This window comes from Magnolia sinica, chromosome 4 (genome assembly GCF_029962835.1).
Source record: "Magnolia sinica isolate HGM2019 chromosome 4, MsV1, whole genome shotgun sequence".
Taxonomy (NCBI): Eukaryota; Viridiplantae; Streptophyta; class Magnoliopsida; order Magnoliales; family Magnoliaceae; genus Magnolia; species Magnolia sinica.
In genome coordinates, this window is record NC_080576.1 from 104,390,449 (window position 1) to 104,407,007 (window position 16,559).

A 16,559-nucleotide genomic window follows, 5' to 3' on the forward strand; every position below is an offset into this window, starting at 1 on the left:
TTGGGATGGACTTGGGCTGGATTGACGGGTCTTTATATACCACCCAATGCAGCCCAGTTAATAAATGAGCATTCTTTGGTATTGCAGGCTAAGTCCAATACCAAAGCGGGCCAAATAGGGGAGCCTGACGGGCCGCCCCAGCTCTTTGACATCCCTAGACTCCTCCACCGGGTGATGATCTGGACCATTCATCTAGATGGATAGAACCTAATAGATAGGGAATCATTGCTCTTGATAAGAAGGTGAGCTAAAAACTCCAATATTGGGAAAATGGATGATGAGATCTCTCTTGGAGGAGAGTTTTTAATAAATGGGGCAATCTAGGGCGGGAAATTTAGATGAACGGTCTGGATCATCATATGGTTGGGCAGAAGGGGCGAGTCTCTAATGAATGAGAGGAAAAAAAAAAAAAATCTTTCCCGGTTGCAAGATTAAGGACATTTTGGTAATTTTAACAAGTAAATATATATAGCCGGTTTCTCCTCTCTCCGTTCGTCTCTAGAACCCTAGAACGGCCGCAGCAGACCCTACGCCGCTCGCTCCGCGTCTTCCAGGTATTCTCCCTCCCTATCACGTGATTCTCACGTGATTCTCACGTGCTCTCTCTCTCTCCCTCTCTTATTCTTCTTCTTCTTCTTCTTGTTAGAAGCCGGGTTCCCTGTTTTTGCTGAACAGGGAAGTTTCTTGTTCGCACCGATCTGTAAATGTGGGGCCCATGGGTGGGTTTATCCAAGCCATTGATCTGATGTCCCCATCTTGGATTAACCATTCGCAAAAATCTCTCCATTTGATCAACTATATCCTTTCCATTGTTGGCATGTAAGCACATGATTAAGAAGAAATGCACCAACAGTCCACATTCAATGTAGATAACACAAATGATTCGATGTTTAGGATCTACCTGTTTGAGATATTTTCTCTGCACGGTCCATCAATGATGGCCCCCATCAAATTAATGGCTTGGATAAACCACACATGGGTCCCGCACGTGCAAACTCGGTGCACAACAGGTAAGTTCCCTGTCAGTAACAAACAGGAAACTCATTCTCTTACTAGCATTGTGATGGTAGAGAAAATGGATGTTTGGTTGATAAGATGGATGTATACACACATGCAAGGTTTGCGTAGCCCACGTATGTGTTGGCCATGCCACTAGTGCTTGATCATCTCTCTCCAGCAAGTGGGGTGTGTTGTTTAGATCTTATGCTCTAAAAATCAGGCCATTTCAAACATGAGGGGGGCCATATCATACGAAACAAATGGACGGCTAAAAAATCGTTTTAGTTTTAATGCAGCTAGGGTCTGATGAAAGTAGTTGCAGAAAATTGAATAATACATACCAGATTTAGAGCTTCAAAATATCAGAAAAAAATAAGAAAATGTTAGTGCAGAAATCTCTATATATAATGTTAGCAGTTTTGGATGATTTTGCCTCTGCAATTGGTTTTTAGGAGAGTCCTCAAATTAAAGATTTGAATGGGCGTACAAGGGAATTCCAATATAGGTGGTATTTGGATTAAAAATGTGAGTCATTGAACCAAGGCTATTTTTGTCATTTCAGCCCAGCGCCTGCTTTCTCTCTTCATGATTCTCTAGCCGTTACTTTCTCTCTCCCAGTCTCTCTTCCTTCATGGTTATACTTTGACGGCGAGTAATCTCCCTGACATCCTGGATTGCCACTGCATGATGGTTATCCCCCCTTCAAATTAGCCACTGTAAAGAGACCTTCTCAGGATAATTTAATTCAAACTTATCATCAAAGGCCATGCATGTGGCCAAAAGCCATTTTTACAGAGAACCTAGTTACAATATGTCCTAAATTCATTAACAGAACATGGAATTATAAGAAAATAAATGGCAATTAATGAAAGAGCCCAAAACTACGAGATGATATAATAGATTGCATACAAATGGAAATATCCCATCTCCATCTGTGCATAGAATGTTGTGTTTGCAATCACAACACATTTGGCAAAGCAGCATAAGTGGGTGTGAACTAGGCTGTTCACACGATGGGCCCCATCGTGAATGTACCCTGGACCTAAATCAAATAGTTTGGTCACCGCTTGGGCCACATATGTACCTTGACTATGGATCATTGGTTTGGCACGTTCGTTAAACACTGATCTTCATACATGTGTTGCTCACCTGAGATATTGATGGGGCAATGTTTGGAGCGGAACACATGCATTCGGGTGCCCATTTGATGAAGGGAATGAACCATGCTTGTGAATACTTTGGCATTTGTAGGGTGCCTGTGTTGAATTGCAGATGGGTATTCCTCAACCATCCAAATACATCCAGATGAGTATTCCTTAACAATCCAAAAATAATTCCTATAGAAAAAGGAAATTGCCCATCTATGCATAAAATGTTGGATATGGGCCTTTGGGCCCCACATATGAGCAATCATTGGTGAGTGGTTGGATGCGATAGGGGTAAGACCTTATCCCCATTATAACCAACTCCTCGTCCTTTTTGATTCCTCTCTTTAGAGCACTCTCTCAGTTCAAAAGCCTCCTTGAACACACTTGGGAGAAAAAATTGAGACAAATAATTAGAGAATACCCGATTATCCATTAGGCTCCCTATATATGATCTAAACCCTTGATCGTATTCAATGGCCATCCTAATCGTGAATCAGAGGGGTGATTAACTTCTTTCCACCTTCCAGAGTAGTTAGGCTAATCGTAGATGAGAGATGTCTATCTTTAGCTTTGCAAAGGTCTGAAAATTTGTGTAGATGTCATTGTATCCCAATGTTGTCAAATCGCATATGCGATTGCATGCGATCAGCATATGCGATCGCACAATCGCATATGCCATGGCATATATTTTTTTTTCAAAAAGAAAAAAGAAAAAAAAAGAAGAAAAAAAGAGAGGGAAAAACTCCTCTAATTAGTACACATGATTGGATTGGGTTATTTTACTTATTTCATTATAGTTTGAGTGTTTCATTAAGTGATATATTTAATTACTTATATTATATTATATAAATTTTAGCAAAACAATCAACAAGCTACATTAAATGATAACTAATTATTATAAACTTCGAACAAAGAAATTTTAATGATAAATGGATAACTTGAAACAACTTACAAGTTATAACTTACAACTTAATTTACAAAAGGTAAGCACTATTTATAAAATACAAAAAATAAACATAATTGAAATAATCGTAGAGAGATTAGAGTAAGAAAGAAAGAGGTGTTAGAGAGAAAGAGTAAGAGATTTAGAGCTATGGAGTAAAGAATAGTGAAAATGGAGGGGATATGAGTGCCTAATTATAGGCAAAAGTTCTCCAATTTGAAAAAATAAAGCATATAAATATAAATCTTCTGCTCTTGGCTATTGGGAAATATGCGATCGCATATGCAGTATGCGATCGCATACTCGCATATAAAAGTATGCCATGGCATACTTGCCAGGATCGCATATGCCATCATGGCATATGCGATTTGATCAACAGTATGCGCATATGCGATCGCATATGCGCATATGCGATCACATTTGATAACAATGTTGTATCCTATGGGTCCACCCACACATCCAGGCTTTTTAAAGTGGTATTAGAGTGACTTTGATGAATCTTTGATTTACTAGGATCAACATCAACAATTGCATCGAGGTAAGTGCCCTCATATTTAGTCGAAAATTTTATTTAATGCCTTCTACTTTTAATTATTACGCTGATCATTATTATTAAAGATTGTCCCCCTAAGATTCTACAATCCAAAACCCATTCTCTTCTCATCTTGTTGAATTAGGCGGCAGTGGCAATGACTGTCACCTAAAAGATAAAGAAATTAGGAGGCGAGACCATTGGTTCCAAAAGTGAATGTGGCAATTGTAGCCATGATAATTAAAAAAGGAAAAGAAAAGGAATGGGAGGAAGGCAAATAATATGCAACAGAAAATTTTAAAAATATTGGCTGGCCATTGCAGCAGCAGCAGCGACAACAGTCCCAATAACCGCTGGCCATCATGGTGGCAGTGCAGCTGCTGCAAAGCGAACACGGATTCCCCCTTCTGGCCTTATTGTATCACATATTGGAGGATGTACCATACCATATACCTGTTCTCATACCAGAACGACCTGTGAATCTAGGTAGCCTCAGTTTGATTGGATCTTTAGGTGGGCTCCTCACAACCCTAAATTCAGGGGGCTATCAATGGAGGTGTGACATAGGTATTGGGATTCAATTGTATTTGGGGACTTGGGGTAATGGGCTGTTTTTGTATCCATATGAAGCTGGTGCTTTACCTTGGCCGTTTGTAAGTGTAAAACCCCATTTTCTCCTTTTGTTCTCTTGGGGCCCGTATGAGGCGGAACCCATGGATTTGGGGCCCACGAGGAGGGTTTGGCCGAGGACCTCACCCATGGATTTGGGGCTTGGGCTATGAGATAAGGGGATTAATTCGCCATCTTCTATCAGTTTGAGCTTTTAGAGCAAGTGGTTAATTGTCCGGCATTAAAGATCTTGAGCTTTCTCTATTAAATGGACCAGCCTCCAAGGGATTCTTTCTGATGAAACCCACGTATCAGCATTTGAAGAATCCCCTTCGATCACTACTCTTAAGAAGCTTTTCTCCACCATAAAATAGATAATAACAACGTTTATTATTTTGTGTGAAAAGTACCTCCAAAATGAAAAGATTGTAATAAATTACACAAAGAATAGATAATAATAACAGTTTTTTTTTTTTAATTTTCTGTTGCTTTAGACCTGTCCATCCATGTTGGACACATGTCAACACGGAAAATTTTTAAAACATTTTGTCCTAGTTACACAAGCATTTAGCTTTTAATATTGAACATATATCGACTTGAGATGAGATGGCCACCAATATCTAATATTTCCCTATGGCATGTATGCTTCTTTTCCCTCAGTAGCTCTATCTTTCTTGGATTAATGATTGTATTTCACCCTTGTTTTGGCTGCATTTGGTTGCACCAAATATCATGAAATTTCTTGATATTTGCACCAAATTAGACTGACTAATCATGAAATGTCATTACATTTGGTGCAACCAAACGGAGCCTTCTGTAGGAACAGTAATATAGTTTCTGCAGATAGCTCCAATTTTCTTGAATTAGTGATTATATTTCATCTGTGTTTCTGCAGGAAAGGGGATAGAGCTTCTTTAACAACCAATGGCTCCCCCTACTAAAGGTATTGCTTTTGTCCACCATTGTATGGTCTCAGTCCTCCCATGTGGTTGGGCTTTAAGAGGAAAACCATTTAAATTCCAGGTGCATCAACTTATGCTGCAATATTTGTTCTGCATTTTCTATAATTACTACCTGACTCAGACTGATGTTGTATTTTTGTAAGTTACAGCATATCATATCCGTGTGTTGTGCTAGGGTCTCTACTCATGGCTCAGTGGTAGATACTGTGTTTCAACTCTGAGGTCATAGGTTCGTGGTGTGTGTGTGTAGGTTTGAGAGTGTATTCACCATTCAAAAAAAAATCCTGTACATTGCGCTAAGGATTTCCATAATAGCTTGGACAAGGTGATGCAATTAATTGTCCGTCTGCACATGTGCATCATAGAAGTTAAACAGTGGGCCATGCATGACCAAACATTTGGGAGACTAATGTGAACAATAACCAGCTGTTAGTTATTTACAAATTTCATCTCTTTTTAAATAAAGAATTTGCCAAAATGTCCTCTTTTATGGTCTGATTGTCATTCAGCCACACGCAAGGCTAGTTTGGGAATTTTCAGTTGTTATCGAGAATTTTCTTCAAGTGCTCTCTTTGTAAAGGGTCTACATGTGACTCGTCATTGTTACGATATTCTTGAATAAAAATCAGATTTAAAGTTATCTTCTTGGTTCATGGAAGGGGGTGCATGCATTTGGCTATGGCTAATAAACCTGTTGGGATCAATCCAACGGTCTTTATCTATTCTTCTCTTTTCTCCGGTGATCATTCCTCGGGATTTTTTTTAAAAAAAATCTAGATTTGCAATAATCACACAGCCCAGATTCAGCTGGCACTTCCAGCTGCACAGGCTATGATGACGATGACATTGTGAGTCGTTTTCACTTCCTTTTTTTTTTTTTTACATGGGAGACTCCAATGCCGGAAAGGGCTCATTCTTTATCATATATTCTGGTGGAATTGTGCTAAAATTGCTTCCATATTGGTTGAGGGTTTTCTTCACCCTCATGTGCCAACTTGGTACGTGTGTGATATCCAGGCCATTCATCAGGTGTGACCCCACTGTGAGTGCCTCTTGGTCCAAAGGTCAGGCTAGTCTGCTTCACTCTCAGCCATCAGTTAAGCTTTCTTTTCTACTCAGAAAAGCATTTCACCAACCATTGTTGTCAAATGCGATCGCATATGCGCATACTATGGATCGAATCGCATATGTGATCCTGGCAAGTATGCCATGGCATACTTTTATATGCGATCCCATATGCGAGTATGCGATCGCATATTTCCTAATAATCAGAGGGGAAGCAATTTTTTTATTTTTTATTTTTTCAATTTGGAGAACTTTTGCCTATAAATAGACACTCATATCCCCTCCATTTTCACTATTCTCTACTCCAAAGCTCTAAATCTATTACTCTCTCTCTTACTCTAATCTCTCTACAATTACTTCAAGTATGTTTATTTTTTGTATTTTATAAGTTGTGCTTACTTTTTGTAAATTAAGCTGTAAGTTATAACTTGTAAGTTGTTTCAAGTTATCCATTTATCAGTAAAATTTCTTTGCTCGAAGTTTGTAATAATTAGTTCTCTTTTAATGTAGCTTGATTGTTTTGTTAAAATTTATATAATATAATATAAGTAATTAAATATATAACTTAATGAAACACTCAAACTATAATGAAATAAGTAAAATAACTCAATCCAATCATGTGTACTAATTAGGCAAGTTTTTCCTATTTTTTAAGATTTTTTCATTTTTTAATTTTTTTTTTTCATTTTTTAATTTTTTATTATTTTATAAACAATATGCCATGGCATATGCAATTGTGCGATCACATATGCGAACAGCATATGCTGATCGCATACAATGGCATATGCGATTTGACAACATTGTCACCAACTGTGTGACAAGGTGCATCCATTGCTTGATCCCCTTGCCTGCCCAAAGGTCAGGCTAATCTGCTAAGTGGTGCACAAGCATGGCTGGATAAACCTGACTAACCATATACTGTGCATGAGGCTCACCTAATGAGTTGCTAGCGTGACTTTTGGCCAGGTCATTTTCAATAGGGTTCCCACCTGATGAGTGGTCCAGTTTTTGAACATGTGAGAATGACAACAATGTCTCATGAGTCCCATGCTACTCTTTTTGGTCTTTACCTCTTATGGTTGTCATATCATTACTCGATAGGAATGAAAAGGAACGAGGCTGAGCTATTTGGTAAAACTAGTTTGCATTCCATACAGTACAATTAGAAAATTTCTGCAGCTTTGCCTGTGGCCCGGGACTTGTTGTGTCATTGCTTTTCGGACTGCGTTTTCAACGAGCATATGACAAGTGCGTTTAGCATGGTCAGGCGATGTGGGAAATCCTCTATAATAATGAATGAAGGGCCAGTTACCCACTTCTTGTTATTTGCCACTTTATCTGGGCCTTGTTACAGAGGTCTGTTTCACAAAATCCAGATTTGTAATACTTCACTGGTGCATCTCTCAGATTCCCAAGGGGGCGTTTGTCTCATAAGTTAAGATAAGCTACTCATGCCTCAAGTAGCTCATCTTGGTTTCTACTTATTAAGCTGAAGGGATTAAGTAACTTTTAAGTGCAAAAGTTACATAATTGATCTTAAACCAAACTTTTCTCAAATAAGTTACTTATCTACTGCTGTAAGTAGAAAAAGTAACTTATTTGGTGGTATCCAAATGGGCCCTAAACCTCCAGTAGTTGTTCTTTATTTTTCAATGATATCCGCTGTTGTTGTCTCTTTCAGGGATGCTAATTGTTGTATTGTTTAGTTCCGAAGTATACTTTCACCTTCACAAAAAAGTATTACAGCATCATAGTGTTTTTTTTTTTTAAAAAAACTCCCAAGGGATACAAACATCTTCATGTTGAATTTTGATTTGCAGCAATAAATAGGGAGAACGATTTGAATGCTTGGGTTCAGCTGATGCTTTTTGTGCATTCTACCATTTTCCATTGAGTCGAGAGTTTGCTTTTCTCCTATATTGTGAACTATGTCACTCTTTTATGTAATCTTCTTCTGTCCTTGTAATTTGTTGTTTCCTTTTGATATATACATAAAGATTAAAGAGATCAACAACATCCCAAGCTCTTTAGCAGGCATTGCTGTGGGGGTATGGGTAGTAATTATTCTGCGCGTTTTATGACTTTAGCATGTGTTAGGATGTTACTGTATTTGCATTTTTAACCCTTGCTGAAACGGTGCCTTTGCCAATGAAATCTTGCTTCTTATGCTGTAGCTGTCTTCGTTGTACTTATATTTGCTCAGTTCATTACATTATCAGTTGTTGCATCATTATCCCGAAAGCAAACGATATATTCTAACAGAAAATAGCCCATTCTGCCCTTGATTGATCTTGAACTGCGCAAGGCCACAGGGTCACGATGTAGCACTCCATATTTGATCTTGCAATGAGTCATTTTGTAACACCCCAAATTTCATAACCCGAGTTTAATACTCGTTTGCCGAAATCCTGAGTGTTAACCTCTAAAGATAGCCCATATTTCACTGTATTATTATTATTATTATTATTATTATTTAGGAATGAGGATCTCAACTGAAGAAAAACAAGTCAAACATAGAGGAAATATTTGAATATAAATCCCAAATGTACAGATGGTTGCCCATAGGGCTTACACAAACCGATGACTTAAATACACAAATTCAAAGGAGTATACAAAAGCAAATATGATAGAACTTAAAAAATTAATAATCTAAGTCGTAAGATCAACCAACTCCCCATGTTCCATGTGAGCTCTAACCTGTACATCCACAATGTATCATGCACCAACTGAATATGTTTTAATAGCGCCAATGGCTATCCCAATGAGGTATACCCCCCAAGATTACCGAGGCATCACAATAGTTAAGAGCAATATTCAAATAAAATTAAGGAAAGTATAATATTCAATCTATACTTCACAAGTATAAATACATGAATGTACAATTTACACTTCATAAGTAGAATATAAGAGAATACCACTTGCAAATCAAAAGAATGCACAACTTATATTTTCAAGTAACAATTTAAGAAGTCATAATATCTAAATTACAATTCACAACTCACAAGTAAAACACCGAATACACATCCAAACCACAATTCAAGATATAACTTAAGGAGATACAATTCACTCTTTCCCAACATAACCCACATCACCACAATATGCGATCACCAATTTAATCTTGATTAATGCATGAATGTATGAATGCAATCAGCATGGGGGTGCACAACCAGCTGAACAAATGAATGGACCTTCTGGACAGTTGACACATTCATGCAAGAGAATGAGTCTTTCAGATAGTCGACCCATTAAAAATGCAAAAATGGTCGTTCGAACAGTACACTAGTCTTTCAAACAGTCAACCAGCCCCTCAATAATACCCACGTGTCATGATTAACTAAACCGTTATTAGTCTAATTTACAAACATCACATCATAAAAGTTCAAAGGTCGCTATGAAGGTCGTCTCCCAGCATAAGCCGACAGCTCGGGCATAGTGTCTCATACCACTATCCCCGCCTCATAAGACTTTACCAAATGGAATTAACCTATACTCGAAAGATTATAAGTAGTGATCATCATACAATAGATTATGATATTTCATTTTTATAAACATCTACAACTAGTAGCCATTCATGATTCAACACGTAGACATTGCTATCACAAGTCCAGATATATTTCCAACAAAAAGAATCCTCCCAACAAGCCACATTAGCACCAAGTCCTTCAAGAACAACAAAATAATACAATCCACGAGTCAAGGGGCACAAATAATCCACGAGATGGTAAGTCTGCGACCACATAACATTTAATTTATTCACAGCTGGTTATTAGTTTGAGGAACCTCTAATGTACATATCTAGCAACATATAGCATTATATTTCAAATACAATTCAATAACTAACCAAGTGTCCAGAAGCTTGTTGGGATGTTTAGAAAGGTAGCAGTAGAGAAGGAGAGAATATAGGAGAATGAGAGAGAGAAATAGAGGGAAATAGATTGGATCGGATCTCGTCGACTCGAGCTGAGTCACTGACTCATGTGAACTCAGTCAGGTTCAGTCCAAACGCTGATCGTGTCCAAGAGTTCTGTTGTTGTGCATTGCAGTAAGAAAAAAGAATTAGAGAGAAGGAAGAATGGGGAAAGAAAGGAGAAAGAAAGCAAAAAAAGAAGAATGAGAGGAGAGGATTTGTGAGTCGAGTTGAAGAGGAATCAAGTCTGAGTCTGGTCGAGTTTAACTCTCTGTTGGACGTAACTTTGGGAGAAAAATTATAGAAAATAAAAGGAAGAAAAGAGAGAAGGGAAAGGAAAAGGAAAAGGAGAGAAGAAAGGAAATCAAGGCGTGTTGACTCAGCCAAATCAACTTGTTGAATCGGTCAGTTGGGGTCGAGTTTGAGTCTGTGGATGTCAGGCTTGGGTCGGAAAACCCTTGGTGTGGATTGATCGTGCAACGAGAGTTGTTGGTGCGTTTAAAGTTCAACTGAGTCAGGTTTGAGCACCATCGGGTCAATTGAGTTGATTTCGTTCGAGCTCAGGTTCGATATTGATACATGAGTTGTGATCATTTTTTTTCTAAATCTAAATGCTAATTAGGGTTTATTTATCTTTGTTTAACATGTTTTTTATTTAAGAATTAACAATTCCCTAAAACCTAACCCTAATTTAGTTGGGAAAGCCAATGTACTTTGGTTTCGTAATCAAATCATAATGTTGATCCTAATAATGCAATTTTTGGTAAATTAGGTTAAGACTCTATCTTAAGGCAATTGGATTTGTCCTATTGACACTAGAACACGATCCAAATCAAGAGGAGAGGATTCACCCTTCAAGCTTTCCTTCATTATAATAGTTAGATTAGCATACTTTCATTTGTCATTTATTCTTAACGTATTACTCATGTTTAGTTTACATGAAAGATCTACTTGTGTTTAACTCTATATATATTTAAGATGTGACTAGAATCATTATGTACATTATATAATTGATATGCTTTATATTATAGACTTGTCTCTCTAATCTAATTAAGTAGACAATGTTATTTGCATATTGTTGATGCTTGTAAGTTAATGGAAGTAATGTTTTTTGTATTTGGAGGGTTGAATTGATCATGGCTTGGTTGACACTTGGTTGTGTTAAGGAGTTGTATTTGGAATCCAATGTTATACGTTGATGGATATGTACATTAGAAGTTCCTCGAACTAGTGGTCGGTTGTGAATGTATTAAATGTCATTTGGTTGTAGACTTACCATCTCGTGGATTATTTGTGCCAAGGTGGCTTATGGATAGTATTCTTTTGTTGTGTCCTTGAAGGACTTGGTGCTAATGTGACTTGTTGGGAGGATTCTTTTTTGTTGGAAATATATCTAGACTTGTTATGATAAAGTCTACGTGTGAAATCATGTGTGACCATTAGTTTTAGATGTTTCTAAAAATGAAATATCATGAATCTATTGTATTACAATCACTACTTGTAACCTTTCGATTGTAGGTAATTTTTCTTTGTTAGTCTCATGATCCGGGGATGGTGGTATGAGACACTATGCCTGAGTTGTCAGCCTATGCTGGGTGAGGATTTCTCATAGTGACCTTTGAGCTTTTCTAATGTGATGTTTGTAAATTGGACTAATAACGGTTGGGTTAATCATGCATACATGGCACACGGGCGTTATCGAGTGTCCGGTTGGCTGTTTGAAAGACCATTGTATTGTTCGAACCACCTTTTTTGCATTTTGAATGGGTCAATTGTCTGAAAGACCTATTCTCTTGTATGAATAGGCCAACTGTCTGAAAGGTTCATTCATTTGTTCAGCTGGATGTGCATCCCCAGGCTGATTGCATTCATACATTCATGCATTAATCAAGATTAAATTGGTGATTGGATATTGTGGTTGCTTGTATTAAATCGGTGACAAATGGATTGTATCTCCTTGTGTGATACCTTGATTTGCAGTTTGAAAGTTATAGTTATTTGTATTATATTTGTAAGGTGTGGATTGTAATTCCTTATGTAATACTTTGAATTTGTAGTTGGATGTGCAATTGGTGTTGTACTTGTGAGTTGTGAATTTTAATTTAGATATTATTGTTTCCTGAATTGTACTTGAAAAATGTGGATTGTCTATTCTTCTTATTTACAGGTGATATCCTTTTATATCATACTTATGAAGTATAAATTGTACATTCTTGTATTCTACGTGTGAAGTGTAGATTGAATATTGTATTTTTTTGAGTTTATTTAAATATTTCTCTTAACTATTGTGATGCATTGGTAATCTTGAGGGGTATACCTCACCGGGGATAGCCATTGACACTAACCATATTCAGTTGGTGCAAGTTGGTGCTCACGTGGGGCACGAGTAGTCTGATTTTGAAATTTAAATTTATTATTATTTTAGTTGTCTATTATATTTGCTATTGTATATTCTTTTGAATTTGTTTGTCAGTCATTGGTTTCTATAAGCCTTATGGGCAACCACTTGTACATTTGGGATTTATATTCAAACATTTCCTCTATTTGCGGTTTGTTTTCCTCACGTTGTGACGATGCTCACTCTTAAATACATAAAAAAGAAAAAGAAAAAAAGAAGTGAAATGTGAGCTATCTTTAAAGGTTAACACTCGGGATTTCGTAAAACGAGTACTAAACTTGGGTTACGAAATTCGGGGCCATACCCACAAGGCCTTGTGGATTTCTAACTCTAAATACTCATGATATACCTTCTTCTTCGAAAAAAAATAAAATTATAAACATATTTATAAATGGTATTCCATGCTGAGGCCAGTTCCTCTACTAGTCCTCGGAGGGTAAGCTTATTATACGAGGTTTGTGTGTGTTCCCACTGCGATGTGCATGTGGCATGCAATCTGTACAGAAGGGTCGTTCCACGGTCAAAGTTGGATGGCCCAGAAGTTGGGCTGATCCAACCATCATGTGTGCCACCACATGAATTTGGAAGTTTTTTGGTGGTTGTCAATTGTTTTCTATGGCATGGCCAGCCTAAAGCTTGGATAGGCCTGAATTTTTAGGCATCCCGTCTCATGGTGGGGCTGACATAATGCATGGGTTGGGTGGTATACACACAACACCGAGACCCATAGGGATGCGGGTGAATAACTTTTACACGCATGTGAATGACTTTTCTCACGGAGGTGAAGCAATTGTTGAATAAGCTTATTCTACAAGAACTTGTATAGGAACCGGCCACCTCCATGCTTGCTTGTACTCATCTTAAGAGTGAAATTGTTATGCATTTGTCTGCAGCTGCGGCTACAAAGAAGACTGACCCAAAGGGACAGGCCTTGAAGGCTGCCAAGGCAGTGAAGTCAGGTGCATCTACCTTAAAAAAGAAGGCCAAGAAGATCCGGACATCGGTCACATTTCATCGGCCGAAGACATTGAAGAAAGAACGCAACCCCAAGTACCCTCGCATTAGTGCGCCCCCGAGGAACAAGCTCGATCACTATCAGATACTCAAATATCCACTCACGACTGAGTCTGTGATGAAGAAGATTGAAGACAACAACACACTGGTGTTCATCGTCGACCTCCGTGCGGACAAGAAGAAAATCAAGGCTGCAGTCAAGAAGATGTACGACATCCAAACCAAGAAAGTGAACACCTTGATCAGGTGAGAATCTGCACCTTTCATCTAAGGCAGTCAGCTGTTTTGATGTCTTGGTTTTAGGGTTGTAGTTTTGACAACTTTGTCTTGGCTCAGTCACTACGGTATGCCGCCTTTCGGCGATCAGAACTGTTATGCATGTGCCATGCCCCCAAATCCTTTCTGTTGCATGATCTCAACCCTGATCGGTTGGCATCCTCTGGATTAACAGTATGGCTAATGGTCCATCACATTGACAGAGAAATTCCACCATTCATAATAGTAAGATTTTCTGATGGGGAGATCATCTGTGGGCTTGTGTGTATGGTACCTGTCCAAGCAAAAGATTCTGCTTAGTTTAGTTGAGCATTATTCTATAGTTTTCTTATTTTGATATGTTTTAATTGGTTTGCTAGCCGACCCACATACCACCCTCTAAACGCACCTCTACAAACAGCCACACATGCCAACCTGGCAGGCATGTATATCCAAGTAGCATGTGAGGTGGGTCCCACAATGTAGATCTGGCCAAAAGATAAGCCCTGTCAACTGTAAGTAGGCCGGTTTTATATGAAAACAACAAATGCTCTAAAAAAACCTGCAAGTTTTTCTGGACGTACATTGTTTTCCTACATGTGTGGTTTCCTGATAGTTGACAGGTCTAATTTTTGGTCAGACCATCCATGTGGTGAGCCTGACTTCATATAGCTCAAGCGGCCAACCCAAATGTAGTGCTAGCAAAGGTCTCGGTTGTTGAGAATGGCAATCCTTGCAGTTTGGTGGTCAGTTTGGGAAGAAAGAAATGGGAGATGCTTCAGGGATACTTCAAATTCTGTTCACGCTGTTGCCTCTAAGGCTAAGTGTCTAAATTTAGAGTGGCCTGTTCATGTAGATTTTCTGAAGGGTCATGACCTTCTTTTTCTTGGAGTTTAGTATCGTTTGCTTTCTCAGCAGACTTTCTATCCTCTTCCCTGTTTTTTCCTTTTTTGGTTTTAATACAATTCTCGTGATCTTTCAAAAAAAAAAAAGCTCAAGCGGCCAACCCAAATGCTAGGTTGTCACATGTAGGGCTAAACTTCATTCATACCTCAAGCAGCCAACCCAAATGCCAGGTTGCCACATGTGGGGCTAGCAAACCTCTATCTTAACAATTTGGCTGTATGAGCCAAATTGTCATTGGGAGCATAATACACCTGGTGTTTGGGCAGCATGGAAAACAGAACCTGCATTAAATGGCCATTTGCTCTTCTTCTTTTTTCTTTCTTTTTTTCATTTTTTCAATTCTTCCACCCAGAAGCACAAGTCAGATGAGAACTGTTTTGTAGCACATCTCATCACCCTCGGGAACTGTGGTCACCCAAATAGATTCCACATGCCTCTCATTCGTAGATCAAGCATCAACCAAAAAAAAAAAACAGAGAGAGAAGGTAGTGGAGTCATTTGATCCTCTTGCAGAATATGAGAACTGTTTTGTAGCACATCTCATCACCCTCAGGAACTGTGGTCACCCAAATAGATTCCACATGCCTCTCATTCGTAGATCAAGCATCAACCATAAAAAAAAAACAGAAAGAGAGAGAGAGAGAGAGAGAGAGAGAGAGAGAGAGAGAGAGAGAGAAGGTAGTGGAGTCATTTGATCCTCTTGCAGAATATGACAGTTGATATGCAGATGCTCAAATTGTACATGTGACATACATAACTCAAATTAAACCAACTAAATTATCGAACCCACTGTCCCGTAGTCAGTCCCAAATTCAGGTTGGTTGAATAATCTAACCTCTGATTCGTGGCCACGTGTAGTTTAAACATCCAATAATTGTGTGATCATCAAATAACCAGAATTTTTTACTCATGATATATCCTTAATCTGTTACCCATTACTGGGACAGTTTAATTTGAATTGTCTGCAATTTGATGCAATTTCTAAGGGGGCGTTTGGATCGTAAGTTGCTTAAGATAAACAAATTATTCCACAAGTAGCTTATCTTAGTTTCTACTTAATAAGAAGATGAATATATTTGGGAAACAACATACATACTTATCAGCTTCTCCTCTCTCTCCTGATGCCTCTCTTCAGCAACTTATGAAAAGTAGAAGAGCTAAAAAAATTAACTGAAGGGATTATGTACTTTTAAGTAAAAAAGTTACTTGTAACTGATCATAAAACAAACTTACTCATCTGAAATAAGTCACTTGTCTACTGCTGTAAGTAGAAAAAGTAACTTGGTATCCAAACAGACCCTAAGTGGCTGTGTAGCATCCATCAGTCTTCCAGAGCATCAAAGACTTCCTGAAGATGAAATCTCTTTCTGATTGACATTCATTTGGCTGGATTTGTATGAATTTTCAGGCCCGATGGGACCAAAAAGGCGTACGTGAGGCTGACTCCAGACTACGATGCTTTGGATGTGGCGAACAAGATCGGCATAATCTAAGTCAGAACTGGGACCCTTGATTCCCTCTACATAAATCTCTGGTAATTTCTTGCCTTAAAGAATGCCATTTTGTCTTGTGTAGACGGATAGGATTATGATTTCTTGCACTAGATTTTGTTTTAGAGAAACAACACTTGTTTTTAAAAAGCCTTTGATCATTTGATTGGTTTAGATCAGTGGAGGATGGACCTTTTTTGTATGCTGGCTAGAGCAAAATATATTGTTTTTATTGAGCTGAAAATGTTCCCAAGTGGACTTATGCAAGTCTGTCAGATCCAAGCTGCTTGTTTGTAGTGCGCTTGCTTGTAGGATACCTGGCCAAGAAATA

At 38.2% G+C, this 16,559-nt stretch overlaps 1 protein-coding gene and 1 long non-coding RNA gene across 2 annotated transcripts; both read left to right on the forward strand.

Moving 5' to 3' along the window:
• The first annotated feature begins 442 nt into the window (after positions 1-442).
• Positions 443-16,495, forward strand: LOC131243601 (large ribosomal subunit protein uL23-like). The gene is made up of 4 exons (XM_058243080.1): positions 443-554; positions 5,127-5,174; positions 13,457-13,823; positions 16,147-16,495. The coding sequence occupies exons 2-4, from the start codon at positions 5,156-5,158 to the stop codon at positions 16,229-16,231; spliced, it is 471 nt and encodes a 156-aa protein (XP_058099063.1). The 5' UTR covers positions 443-554; positions 5,127-5,155; the 3' UTR covers positions 16,232-16,495.
• Positions 14,794-16,140, forward strand: LOC131243602 (uncharacterized). The gene is made up of 3 exons (XR_009170143.1): positions 14,794-15,181; positions 15,221-15,263; positions 15,406-16,140. It is a non-coding gene; the product is annotated as an uncharacterized LOC131243602 (long non-coding RNA).
• Positions 16,496-16,559: the final 64 nt, after the last annotated feature.